This window comes from Cherax quadricarinatus, chromosome 33 (assembly GCF_038502225.1).
Source record: "Cherax quadricarinatus isolate ZL_2023a chromosome 33, ASM3850222v1, whole genome shotgun sequence".
NCBI classification, from domain to species: Eukaryota; Metazoa; Arthropoda; class Malacostraca; order Decapoda; family Parastacidae; genus Cherax; species Cherax quadricarinatus.
Genome location: NC_091324.1, coordinates 26282124 through 26295997, shown reverse-complemented (window position 1 = coordinate 26295997; position 13874 = coordinate 26282124). Strand labels below are relative to the sequence as shown.

General features: G+C 41.7%; 1 protein-coding gene across 2 annotated transcripts in view; it reads right to left on the bottom strand.

Annotated features, from left to right (window-relative positions):
- Nucleotides 1-13874, bottom strand: part of ktub (Tub domain-containing protein ktub) — a 435417-nt gene that overhangs the window by 403683 nt on the left and 17860 nt on the right. For both annotated transcript variants that reach the window (XM_070090954.1, XM_070090955.1), the window contains exon 3: nucleotides 9225-9372. In XM_070090954.1, the coding sequence (XP_069947055.1) occupies nucleotides 9225-9372 (148 nt within the window). The remainder of the gene's footprint in view (nucleotides 1-9224; nucleotides 9373-13874) is intronic.

The following is a 13874-nucleotide window of genomic DNA, read 5'->3' as shown; positions in this document are numbered from 1 at the left end:
TCTTGGGAGATTCCTTGATTCCTCTGACGAGTTCTTGATCCATGCATTTAGAGCTGCTCTTGCTTTCCTCTTACCAGATTTGATTACTTACACTTAACCAGATATGGCATGACCCGTACGGGTTTTTCGCTCCCACATGAAGCGAACATTTTATTAAGTATTTAAATTTTGTCAATTATTGTATGAAGGTGATAGATAATGTCCTTCAGGTGGACGATAGACAAGCATTCTCTGCAGCTGATAGATGGAGAAAGAATTATTTATTGGATATTAATGGTAATTTGCAAATATTAACACTTTTACACTTTGTCAAAGCTTTGTAGTTATACCTATTACTAACACTTACTAACACTTAAATATTGACATAAATATTGACGCATCATAATGTTTTGTTTATTTACTGTAGTCATGACGAGATGTCATCATATAGATACAGATACTCGTCACTGATTTACACAACCACAAACACTGTTGGTATACACCAAGGCTTTCACATTCCTTCCAGTGTAGGGAGACAGACTGATTGCCACGTAATGATGTAAATCGCTTCATTGAATACGATTAACAATAAAAAAAATAGTTCGTGCAAAGAGGTTTCCGATATGGTTGACGTGTGTTAAGTCAGCTGATTTAAGTCCAGTAATTGTAAAACCTGGACTGATCATTCCTTCAGTGGTTCCATCAGTAGCACTACTCGCGTATTCCCTCTGGGGAGCATATATCCCGTCATTTCTCTTCTTCCAAGGAATCTGGCTTAGCGCTTTGATTATAATAATAATAATTCCAAGGAATCTAGATCGTATTTTTTTTCACCACGAAAGATAATTTTTGTTCCCTTCAGGAGCTATAAGACTCAGTTGGTTAACAACCCTTCGAACCAAGCAGTGATGATCCTCGTTAATCACTTGTTCTCTCTAGGCTCATTTTAAGGCGGGCGGAATTGCAGAACAGAGGAATGTAGAGAACCTTTACTGCAAGTATAAATTCAGTTAAGTACTTAAGTTACTGGAATTTTAAAGTCTCTCGACCTATACTCCCTGGAACGTAGGCAGGAAAAATACATTATAATTTGCGCATAGAAAATCTTAAGAGGTATTGGTTCTAAATCTGCACATACAAATCACTCCCTACAAAAGCAAGAGGCTCGGTAGACGGTGCAGAATAACCCCAATGAGAAGCAGGGGTGCCATGATTACGCTAAGTAATAACACAATACTAAGTGTAAGAGGCTTCAGACCTTTGAAGATTTACGACCAGACACCATATTGCTGTCTTCAAGGGGGAGGTTAATAAGTTCCTCAAGTGGGTTCCTTTAAAAGCCCAGCTGTGACTCGTACGCTCGGCTGCGTGCAGCCATCATGAACATTCTGGTTGATCAGGCCTTGATATACCAGGAGGCTTGGTGTGGGATCGGGCCGAGAGGGCGTTGACTACCGATAACATCGTTTAGGCAAAGTGTGGCTGTTAAACTTAAGTGGACCTCCTTGTATAATTGCTATAAAGGCAACTTTGTAGTGTTGCATTTGCAGGTGTTTCCTCATCAGTGATGTTCAACATTCTACAATGAAACTAAATATTTAGTCCCTGATTAGAGGACCTGAATGTGTTCATATATAATTATTACAAAAAGGTCATTTACTTGCGATAGAATATACTCTGTAATACCTGTCTATTCCTTGGTCATCTATGTAAGTTTCGGCAGCGCTGTATAGCCCTTGTGGCTTAGCGCTTCTTTTTTATTATAATAATAATATGTAAGTTTCGGAATCTGATATTTTTATCTATAAACTGTCGCCCATTTGCAATTTCAGCGTCTGTTAATTTATGTCCCGTACCATTGAATCTAATATTTCCTGCCTGGCGAACACGAAGGAAATTTAATGATATGATAGTCAACTGTCTGAGCTTTATTGGCAGGCTCGTTATGTGAGCCTTGAGCTAATCTTTCACTTAAGTTAACTTCCTCCTTATCTCTACCCCCACCTCCTCTCCCGACCCGACGCTGGGTCACCTTAATGCGGTGGTAGTTTATATTTAGGGGGATGTCGTTCTGCCAACACTGTGACTAGCTAAGAACTTAGTATTTCTTTCGACATAAATGATCATGGTTTCAACTTCGTCTGACTTTCCTGACTCTTAAGGTCGGCAGCACTACACGAATTAGAGAACTGGTCACCTGGGTAACAAGTTGATAATGTTACACAAATAACCCGCACATAAAAGAGAGAAGCTTACGACGTCGTCGTAAGCTTCTCTCTTTTATGTGCGGGTTATTTGTATATCGTTCCAGTCACGGTATTGTGCCTTTTTTGTTATTTATTGATAATGTTAGCGTGAATGTGATAACATTATAAACTGTGTATGTTTACAGCGCTGAATAACCAAATAATTTTTATGCTTTGTATTCAGAACTTAGCTTAATGTAGTGAGCAGTCTCTCTCCAACCATCGCCTTGTCAAGAATCACTGGAGGAGGGGAGAGGGGACCTTCACTCGCATGATATCATTATAGGTGTCCGTCACAGTTATCATAACATTATAGGTTATCGTTGTGACACTTGAGGTATCAGTTTACATAACTTGTCAGACATTGGCTGTGCTCTTCAGTATGGGTGCCTTTCATGCTGGTGAAAGGCTCTTGATTCAGAGAATTAGAGCTATTTTTCCCCTTCCTCGGATAAGACTTGATTATCTCACACTGTACGATTTGCGCATCATTGAATTAACCCAGGATCCTTCACTTATTAGGCTGAGCACTGACCTCATGCTTGTCAGCTTCTTCGAGGCGCTACTGAGACACGTACATATTGTCATATTTCTCATTACCTGACATTTTATCTGCTAACTATATCCTCTTTTTCAGTCCTAAAGAAACGCCCATATCTTCCTCTTCTACTCATGTTATCCCTGTTACACGTGGTGTCTTTGTCGTTGTCCTGTTTATGTTATCACTGCTGCTGTTGCTGTTTATCTTACTAACATTGTTATCGTTGTTCATGTTGCAATCACATTTTTTTTATTAGTGTCCAGCTGTGCAGGGCCATTGTTATGGAACCTCTGTGTTCAGATTATAGCCAACTCTTCGTTATTATATCCTACTTCTGGTCGCTACAGCCAGTCCCAGATTGAAGATTGAGACACTTATGCAACATATGGGAATCTTTATTCAGGAAACGTTTCGCCACACAGTGGCTTCATCAGTCCGATACAAAGTAGAAAGGCGTAAGGAGAGGAGGAGTTTGAGGTAATCAGTCCCTCAGCCTGGAGTCGATGTGTTCAGTCCATCAATCTTGTAGAATTTACAGCATAGGACCGTACACGTGGCTTATATACTGTAGTGAGGTGAGGCGAAGCAGGAGGAAGTGAGGTCATAGTGGTACCATCCACTAGTCGAAGTAGGTCTTCGTCCAAAGGTTGGACAAGTGTTGAATTCTTTGTAACAAGATCCCATGATGCTGCAGTGTCTGACAGTTGTGATGAATGGTTTGAAAAACCGACAAGTTGAAGATTGAGACACTTATGCGTCTCAATCTTCAACTTGTCGGTTTTTCAAACCATTCATCACAGTCCCAGATTGTTATAGCTAACCTCTCGTTATTGAAATAAATGGTTATAAATTTATCTATAAAAAAAAAACCATACCACGGGCGGGATTTGAACCCGCGGTCAGAGAGTCTCGTGGTTGTTATAACCAGCTCCAGGTTATAATTTAAGGCCCAGTATTCAGCCTTGATGTTCAGTTACTCTTCATTATTTCAATTAGCAGTAATACAGACAATAGTTAAATGGACACACGAAATTTAATGAGACGTGTATTAAGGCAACGTTTCGCCCACTAGTTTTTTGTCAAGCCAGTATTGCTTCAGTAATAATGGTAGTATTACCATTATGAACTAATGTGACATTTTATTGTGACAACATTTCGCTCTCCAGGATCTTTAAGCCATTATGGCTTGACAAAGCTCCTGGAAAGCGAAACGTTGCCACAACAAAATGTCATATTAGTTACCTCTGTGTCCATTTACCGAACAGTATATACATTACTAAATGGTTATAACTATGACCATAATTTTTAAAGGGGTGAACCGGTAAGCCAGAGGAAGGTCTCTGTCAGATGACCAAAAACTCCAACGGTGGGTCATCTGACTAAGACCCGCGTCAGGAGACACTTGTCCTGTTTCTTGACAAACCTTACCTAACCTAAATATATGCATTACAAGGACAGACTATATTAGGACAGGAAGTTGGAGTAGTAGTAGTAGTCTAGGTGGTGTCTGCAGTGATGACGGCAAGGTGTCTGCAGTGGTGAAGACACACTTCATGCACATGCACCTCCGCGTGTCTGGTTCTGAGAGATTCACACTGCATCCTTCCACCTCATAAAGTAATTAGGTGTTCCGGTGCTGTATACAGGAGTTATTCAGGATGAACAATAAAAATTCACAATGCCATGACTGGACCAATTTAAGTTATCGTAACTCAAGAAATCGTAATGACACGATTGCAAACAAACCAAGGTACGGGTGAGGATTGAACCCGCGGTGAGTCGTTAGCCACTGGGCCAGCTGGCTACAGTAAGATTCATCCAACTAGGTATGTTTATACACCATAGGAAGGTTAGCACAGGCACCACTGTGACCACAAATGGAAGTTTTTACATACGAATCTCCCGTCAGCGTGGCCGGGACGAACTCTAACTAAAGTCCCCCTCAAAGCCGTCATCACGACTCAATAAATCATAATGACACAATTGCAAACAACCCGTAGCCTCGAACGCGCCACCAGGTACGATAACTTAAAAAACCAAACCAGGGTACAGGTGAGGATTGAACTCTCTGTGAGTCGTAAAACTCCCACCCGTACCCTGGTTTGGTTTTTTAAGTTATCGTACCTGGTGGCATGTGTTCGAGGCTGCGGCAGATTACTATAATGTAAACTTTTTCACATGCTGCAAAGACTGGTATAAACACCTGCGTCCATTTCTGGCAGCGAAATTTTACTACAAGTAAGGTCGTTGGTGTTGCTAGTGGCACTGGTGACTGATGTCTCAGGTGAGTGACCAATATTGTGGGCAACTTGACATTTAAGAAAGACAACGAGTTTGCGGGAACTGGTGACGCTGTGTCGAAAGTTAAGAGTTGCAAGGAATTGACGCTGCCGCCGCCACTATTCTTCCACCTCCTCCTCTTCCTTTTGTTCCTGTTGCTGCTGTTTCTGCTCCTCCTGTTCTGTTCTTTCTGTCCCCACTACACCAGCCTCTTATACCTATAGTAAACTCATCGTGTCCATGTTTGATAAGCCTATGCTGAGCCAAACGTTGACTTAGTCTCATAAAGTTGATTATCTGTCAATTTACATAACTCTTCAATGTTACTGTAACCACTACCATCCTCCTTATTCCCCCTACCTGCTATAGTAGTTGTGCCGACTGAGAGGCTGGTTTATTGTGCGCCCCATGTTCATCCTGTAAGCAGTAGCGCAAAATACAGGATTGTAGAGATCACAATGTTTTCTTTTTTCAGACCTCTCTGAGCATTGTTAAATTGCTAGAAAGGAATATTAGTCATTTCGTATCTTACAATTACTTCATATAGTTGTTGTACTCAGAACAGTAAGGAATATAATCTCTGATTATTTTCATATTATCATTAAAGAAATAAAAACACACACACACACACACAAACACGCTGGTCATAAGTGGGTTGCAATCGTTCCTTCTAATATCACTGTTATCCTCATTGTAACCTCCACCACTATCCTCGCTTTTACCACCACTTCACTATCCTCACTATAACTACCACTGACACCATTAACACGGGTTTATAGTTTCGTAAACAAAATACATAAAACAGTCTTTATTTATTCCCTTTCTCATCTTCTTACCCCCCCCCTCCCTCACCATGATGCACACTTACAGCAAAAACATAGAAGCACACTTAAAAGCAAAGCACACAAGCACATTAATTAGCACACAAGCACAGTATCCATCACGCTGACAAGCACACAAGCACTCCACACGACGATAAAATAAAATCGACGAAATAGAGAAAATTGGTTGCGTATTATATATAATTATAGGCGAGGAGGAGAGGAGTGGTAGGGGAGTGGAGTGGGGGTTGCTGATAGTGGGAGGGGGTAAAGGTAAGGACGGGGGACGGCCCTTAGTGGGGTAAGAGGTGATTTACCGCGAGATGTTGGCTGAGTTTGGGTGGAGGTGAGGAAGAATTAGTGGAGGGGTGGGGGGTGACTGTGTTACTTAGTGGGAGGTGACTGTTACTTAGGAGGGGTGGGGGTGACTGTGGGTTACTTAGGAGGGGTGGGGGGTGACTGTGGGTTACTTAGGAGGGGTGAGGGTGACTGTGGGTTACTTAGGAGGGGTGGGGGGTGACTGTGGGTTACTTAGGAGGGGTGAGGGTGACTGTGGGTTACTTAGGAGAGGTGGTTTGGTTGGGTAGGGATATGTTGTCGGAGGGGTGGAACACACTTTACTAGTGTGGTAAACAGAGACTGGTACATCTTCAGCAGGTGAGTGGTAAACATTCGAGTCAGGACTGCAAAGCACACAATGGCTTCAGGGAAAGGAAATCCTGCATCACAAACCTACTAGAATTCTACGACAAGGTAACAGAGGTAAGTAAGAAAGAGAGAGAGAGAGAGAGATGGATGGATGGGTAGACTGCATTGAAACTAGTTGAAAAGCTAGAGAAGCAGACAGGAATAGCAGGGAGACTACCGCAGTGGATCAGGGAATACTTGACAGGAAGGAAACAACGAAGGAAACAACGTGTATTGGTACATGATGAGGTGTCAGTGGGTGCATGTGTGGAATGGAGTTCCAAGGACCCCAATGGAAATAAGTCACTGTCTGACTTTTTTGGGTTATCCTAGGTTCTATACACATATGCTGCTATGTATAATAATCTATGTAACTATTTGTTTATACCTGAATAAACTTACTTAGGGGTCAGTCCTAGGTCCGATACTGTTTCTAGTATATGTGAATGAATTACAGAAGGAATAGATTCAGAGGTATCTCAGTTTACAATGTGAAGCCAATGAGAAAAACAGATGGAAGAGGATTAGGTAAGCCTAAAAAAACCTGAGCAGGCTGCAAGCCTGGTCCGACAAGTGGCTCTTGGAGTTTAACCCCAGCAAGTGCAAAGTCATGAAGTTTGGGGAAAGAAGATCGCAGACGGAGTACAGCTTAGGAGGTCAAAGGCTGCAAAACTCACTCAAGGAAAAGAATCTTGGGGCGAGCATCATACCAAGCACATCTGAGACGCAAATCAACCAAATAACTGCTGCAGCATATAGGCGCCTGACAAACCTGAGAATAGCGTTTAGACATCTAAATAGTCATTCACGACACTGTACACCGTGTATGTCAGGCCCATATTGGAGTATGTAGCACCAGTATGGAACCCACACCTGGTCAAACACGTAAAGAAATTGGCGAAAGTGCAAATGTTTGCTACAAAACTAGTCCCGGAGATATTCAATTCAATTCCATTCAAAGTTTATTCTCTATAAGGATTACAATGCTGAGTTTACAGAATTTGGTTATTGTGTGGTTTACATGTAGTAAAATAATGATTACAGAGTGTACCACTAGAACACCTAGCATGGCTAGGCATTTCGGGCAGACTTAGATTAATTCTTAATTTTAAAATATTACAAATTATGAGGTAATTTGGTATTATGGCTAAGTGACTAAATACTAGATTGTGAGTTTAGCAATGTGAATGTTTGTTTTTGTTTTGGCACAGTACATAGTTTCAGTATTGGAGTATCACAGGATTCATTATTTTAAGATTGAGATTAATATTTCTGTTTATGATCAAATGCGTGAGTGAGTGTATGATAAGGGAATATGCCCTACTAGGAGAGGTTAAGGGAAAACCTAACTACACTGGAGGATAGAAAAGACATGATAACGACTTATAAAATACTGAGAGGAATTGACACGGTGGATAGACAGCAACAAGGGGTCACAGTTGGAAGTTGAAGACTCAGATTAGTCACAAGAATGTTAGGAAGTATTTCTTCAGCCACAGAGTTGTCGGAAAGTGGAACAATCTGGAGAATGTAGTGGAGGTAGGATCCATACATAGCTTTAAAAGGAGGTACGATTAAGCTCTGGAGAAGGGAGAGAGTGGACCTAGTAACGACCAGTGAGAAGGTGGGGCCAGGAGCTATGAATGGACCCCTGCAACCACAACTAGGTGAGTACACACAACGTGCGTACGCACGTACGTTGCACTTCAGAACGTGCACGCGCGCGCTGTACTTGAAAGCATTAAGATAGTTATGAGAGTCTCTCAGCACTTGTGTTAATAAAGTAAGATTAAACTTGTTCTAAAGTCTTCAACGCTATCATTTCTTCTCTTCACTTATATATTCTTTCTTTCTTCACTCATTCTCTCAATTTTTTTTATCATGAATGAAAACTTCGAGATCGAAATAAAACATTTAATGCATCAGTTAGAAACCCACATTTTCTTAAAATAAAATTGCCCATAAAAATAGGCTAATAGAATGCTGATAAATAGTGTAAAAGTAGTTTTGCAGCGACTATGACGACACAAAATTTATCTAAAACATAAAAAAAAAAAAAAATCAACGGATAATTACAAATTCTGAAAGGACAAGTTAAATGATAATTTTACAAGATCGTCTGTGTTAAAATGTACAAGATCTGTGACGGCGTTCACGAGCACATTATTCAACTAGGAAAAATATATTACTTACCATTCTTCAGAGTCACGAATTTTAGAAATGCATAACTTGGTCATGCTTTATATATATATATATATATATATATATATATATATATATATATATATATATATATATATATATATATATATATATATATATAGATAACACCTCTTCCGTTTCCCACAGAGGCAGTGTGACCCGAGAAAAGAGGAACAGTCATCATTATTCATTCTGTCACTATCTTGCCAGAGGCATTTCTACACTACAGTTAAAAAACTGCAACATATCAACACTCCCCTCCTTCAGAGCGCAGGCTAACCGGTTTCCCTGGATTCTTTCATAAATGTTACTTTAATCACACTCCAACAGCACGTCATAAAAACCAATAGTCTCCACTCACTCCACTCCTAACACGCTCACGCACGAACGATTGCTGGTTGTCAAAGCCCCTCGAAAACAAAACCTCATGTATAATATAAAGTATATTAAACGAATTATAGTACTTACCGTGCAAGCCTTGGCTCTTGTTTAGGGAGGAGAGACTAGCGCCTCCAGCGGTCCTGGGTCGAGACTTGGCAGACTTGGCTCGCTCTGAGGGCTGCATGATACCCGCATTCTGTCTCTTCTTGGCTACCCGCTCCTCCAGCAGCTGCCTCTGGTGACGGATAGAAACGCCAGGTCACTGAAACTCCTCTACTAGATGTTATATCAGTTACCAGTGCCGGCCCTCCCTTCACTGCTGAGTTACCAATGCCGGCCCTCCCTTCACTGCTGAGTTACCAATGCCGGCCCTCCCTTCACTGCTGAGTTACCAGTGCCGGCTCTCCACTGCTGAGTTACCAGTGCCGGCCCTCCCTTCACTGCTGAGTTACCAGTGCCGGCTCTCCCTTCACTGCTGAGTTACCAATGAGTTACCTGGGCTAACGTAGCCTCACTGTAGGACTGGAGGAGCAGATCAATAAGTAGTTCCTTATGATGTCTCCAGCACTGACAACACTTGTCGTCTCCCACATATCACTTGTCACTCACACTTGTCATACACCTGTCATACACAACATCTGTCGTCACACGCGCACACACACACACACACACACACACACACACACACACACACACACACACACACACACACAAACACACACACCTGTCGTCACTCGCGCACCTGTATTTCCACACGATACACAGGTGTGTGTTACACAGCAATATTTCCTCGCTCGGTTTAATTCAACAATTTTTTGTCAAGCGAAACATCCCTTGCGGCGCTGGGTGGAATTATCTGCCCAGACTGTGATATATTGTGTGTGCGTGCGTGTGTGTGCGTGTGCGCGCGCGAGCGTATGCGTGCGCGTGTTATTTTTTTACGTATGAATGTGAATTGTGCATCTTTGGGTGCACACGTGTACGTCGTCGGCAAGTTTTATATATAGGGGTCAAGTTTGGCTTTATGATCCTGCCTATTAACTAAACAATGATCTATTTTAATATTGTGCTGCCCCATGTCGCCCTGTCGTTCTGTACCTGTTCACTGAACATGTGTCGCCTTCAGTGAACCCCTCTTATTACTGGGTCGTCTTATCCGGTGGCTGAAGAGTGTCCAGGGGGGTTGGGACGTCTCTTTGCCGGGAGGTGAGACAGTTGTATCATTGTATTAAAGGTATAATACCAGACAATTAATGAGACTATCTTGTACACTTTTTTTTCACATGTACTGTGTTGAATGTAAGACAGGTTTATTCTAAGGAATTTTAGGATAGATCTAAATCCCTGGAATAAGAGCCCTTCACAGACACGTGCAATATCTCTATCTTTGCTGAGAAAGATGCCGACTTGTGGTACACGTCTTATTCACCCTAGGATGGTTGCTTCCTTCCTTCTCTAACAACACTTATGTTTTTCTTCATCATTGATGCCAATGTGTTCCCTTTTCGTTTAAATTTGCTATGACTTACGACCAATAACCTCGAGCCCATTATAAATCATTTGTGAGTTAGCTTTTAATTATGCGGCTTGACTTGTGATGATTTTCATATTAAAGCAATTTAATAATAGTGTTGGTAATGATAGCTAAGTGAAAGTGGGCACCCGTCTTTGGTGAAAGTGGTAAGAAACTGTTCTGTTTTGGGAACGTAACTGTACAGCTGCCTTCAGGGTACACTTATAACACTTTTACAGAGTACATCAGAGGTTTCCACTTAATTAAGCTTTCGCAAACTTCTGGTACCTCTCTGTCCACCCCCTTTCTATCTTCCTCGCCAGTCTGCTCTTCCTGCACCTGTTTATCATCTGTCTATTCTTCCTCTGCCTCCTATTTCATGTTTCCCAACACCACTCTTACTTCCTCCTTTTTTTCATAACCTTGCTCTTCTCTTCCCCTTTTCCCTCCCCACCCTCTCTTCCGATTTCTTTCCATTCCTTCCTCTCCCTACCTCCTCCTCCACCTTCCCAAACCCCTCTTACCTTTACTACCTCTCTTGTGTTCTTCCCCAACCTCTTCCCCTCGCACCCCCCTCTTTCCCAATTCCTTCACCCTCCTTCCCCTCCTATTTCTCCCCTCTTCCCTCCTCCTCCCCTACTTTAGATGACATTCAACATTCTGGCTTTTACACAAATTGGAAAGCGAATGGAAATGGAGTGGGCAGATAAACATAAGCTGGGTTCCCTTCCCTGCTCCTACTGCTGCCCTTCTTATTTCCCTCTCTATCTAAATGACATTTGTCAGTTTAAGTTTTTATGTATATAGAAAAGTTGAGTAGAGAGGAGGATAGTCAGTGCAGTAAGTGGGAAACAGCCCGACTGGTGAAGCGGAGATTATGACCAAACTGCTCTTGTAATAAAGTTGGTAGAATTACCGACAATATGTAAAGTAAAAGGACACAAGTGCAACTAATGTGACATTTATTGTGGCAACGTTTCGCTCTCCAGGAGCTTTATCAAGCCATTACCCTTGATAAAGCTCCTGGAGAGCGAAACGTTGCCACAATAAATGTCACATTAGTTGCACTTGTGTCCTTTTACTTTACAAACTGCTCTTAAATGATCTTGACACTATAAACATAAGCCGTCACCAGCAACAAATAAATAAATGTTCATTCAAGTTTTACAGATAAAATGCAATTTGGATCAAATTTTTGGTTTTCCAGATACCCAGTTAATAACTCCAATCTCATGATTGTGTCCACTCACAGATGCAGCTCCCGGCCCTGCACTGTCTAGGTACAACTTTCCCATACAGGGGTTACTCCCCGTGGTCAAACACCACAGTGAAGGTTACTCCCCGTGGTCAAACACCACAGTGAAGGTTACTCCCCGTGGTCAGTGTTAGACACTACAGTGTAACTGGGGAAACAGTTGCTGTGTTTCACTTCCGGGCGACCAGACAAGCTTGTCCATTGTTCACTGCATTACTTTCACTGGAGCTCCACGGGAGGGTAGCGAGGCTAGTGTATTGTGGAGGCAGGTTTGTGGGGAGTGGAGTGGAGGTGGTGGATGGGATATAGGGGAGGGAGATAGACGCAGTGTTGGTGAAGAAGTGAAACCACGAAGTTCGAGTTATGGGAGGTGAAGGAGAGGGATAGAGGGATGATGGAAGGGTTGGAAGGCGGCTGGGAAGGAGTTTGTTATACAGAATTGGGTACATCGTCAGTGTGCTGCTATCTTATGATAACTAGTTTTTGTTGCCACCATTTATGTTTGAGTATCATACTGCATCACACACGATGGGTGTCGTACATCAGGTAATTAAATGTCAACATATACCGAGAGACTTCAGTAGAGGGACTGGTCCCTAATCTGCATGCATAAATCACTCCCTACGATAGCAAAAGACTTGGCAGGCGATGCAATATACTTCCCATGAAAAGCAGGGGCGCTATTAGTACAATAAGAGAAAACACAATAAGTGTCCGGGGCCATCCATAAGGGGAATTACCAATAGACTCCTGGTTGTCTTCAAGAGGGAGCTGGACAGATGCCTAAAGTCAGTACTGGATCAGGCGGGCTGTGGTTCGTACGTTGGACTACGTGCGGCCAGCAGCAGCCTCGTTGATCAGGCCCTGATCCACCGGGAGGCCTGGTCATGGACCGGGCCACGGAGACGTTGATCCCCGGAATACCCTCCAGGTAGGTAAGTTTAGTAGCTTCGGCAGCTGCAAATGTAACCCTCCAGCAGAGCTGGAGTTCCTGGTAAAGACTGGATGAATGGGTGACAGAGGAGTGTTCCTGTGGTAGGGCAAAAAGTTGGCAATACTCTCAGATAATTATCTGTTCTTGTTTATCATTTTTAAGTGCAAGTGGACAGTCACTTGATGTAGTTGTCGTGTAATAAATTACTTGCTCAAAGTGTCAAATCTTGTGGGCACCACCGGTGACCTGTGTGATTGTCCAGCATCTATAACGTTGAATTTGCATTTTACAAACTTATACAAGAGATTTGTTTATAAATAACATTCTTGTACATCTTTTTCCCACATTCTTCTTCTCAGTACAACTGATAATTCGTTCCTGGATTATTTGAATATTTAAGCTTTTAATGAATTTTATATTGGTTTTTATCTTGACTTTCCAGTACTTGGTGTTAAATATTCTTTGCTTACTAAAAAAAAATGAAATATATAAAATTGTATTTCAGTTTGTATATATTGTATAACTTCTCGTGTATATATTGTGTATATATCTGCTATTATAAGATTTTGTTTTATTTTGACCTGAGTTTTTTCTTAGCTTTTTTTTGTATATCGTGTTCGTGTTCTGTGTACCTCGTTAGTGCGGTTCCTTCTGTCATTCCTTGTTACTTATCATGCAAAAGGACATGATCACAATTTGCCGATCAGTTTTAATTTATTTTTTCTTTTAGTCACCAGTAGATGTAACATAGATGTTACCAACTAGTGTTACCGCTGCTTTAATATGTTGATGCATAACAATTATGTTTATCTTATTAACAAATGAGTAACTACGTTTGTCATCAAATTTACAATGTGGCGCTCATCCACCTGTCAACTAACACACCTGTCAACTAACACACCTGTCAACTAACAAGACCAAGTAAAAATATACTTGGTGCAGTCTTGTGCCTCTTCTTTAATAACTTTTGTCTTTTCCTCCCGTAATTTAGTTTTTCTTTTCCCTGCTTCCATAGTGTTAATACTAAAGTTTGTC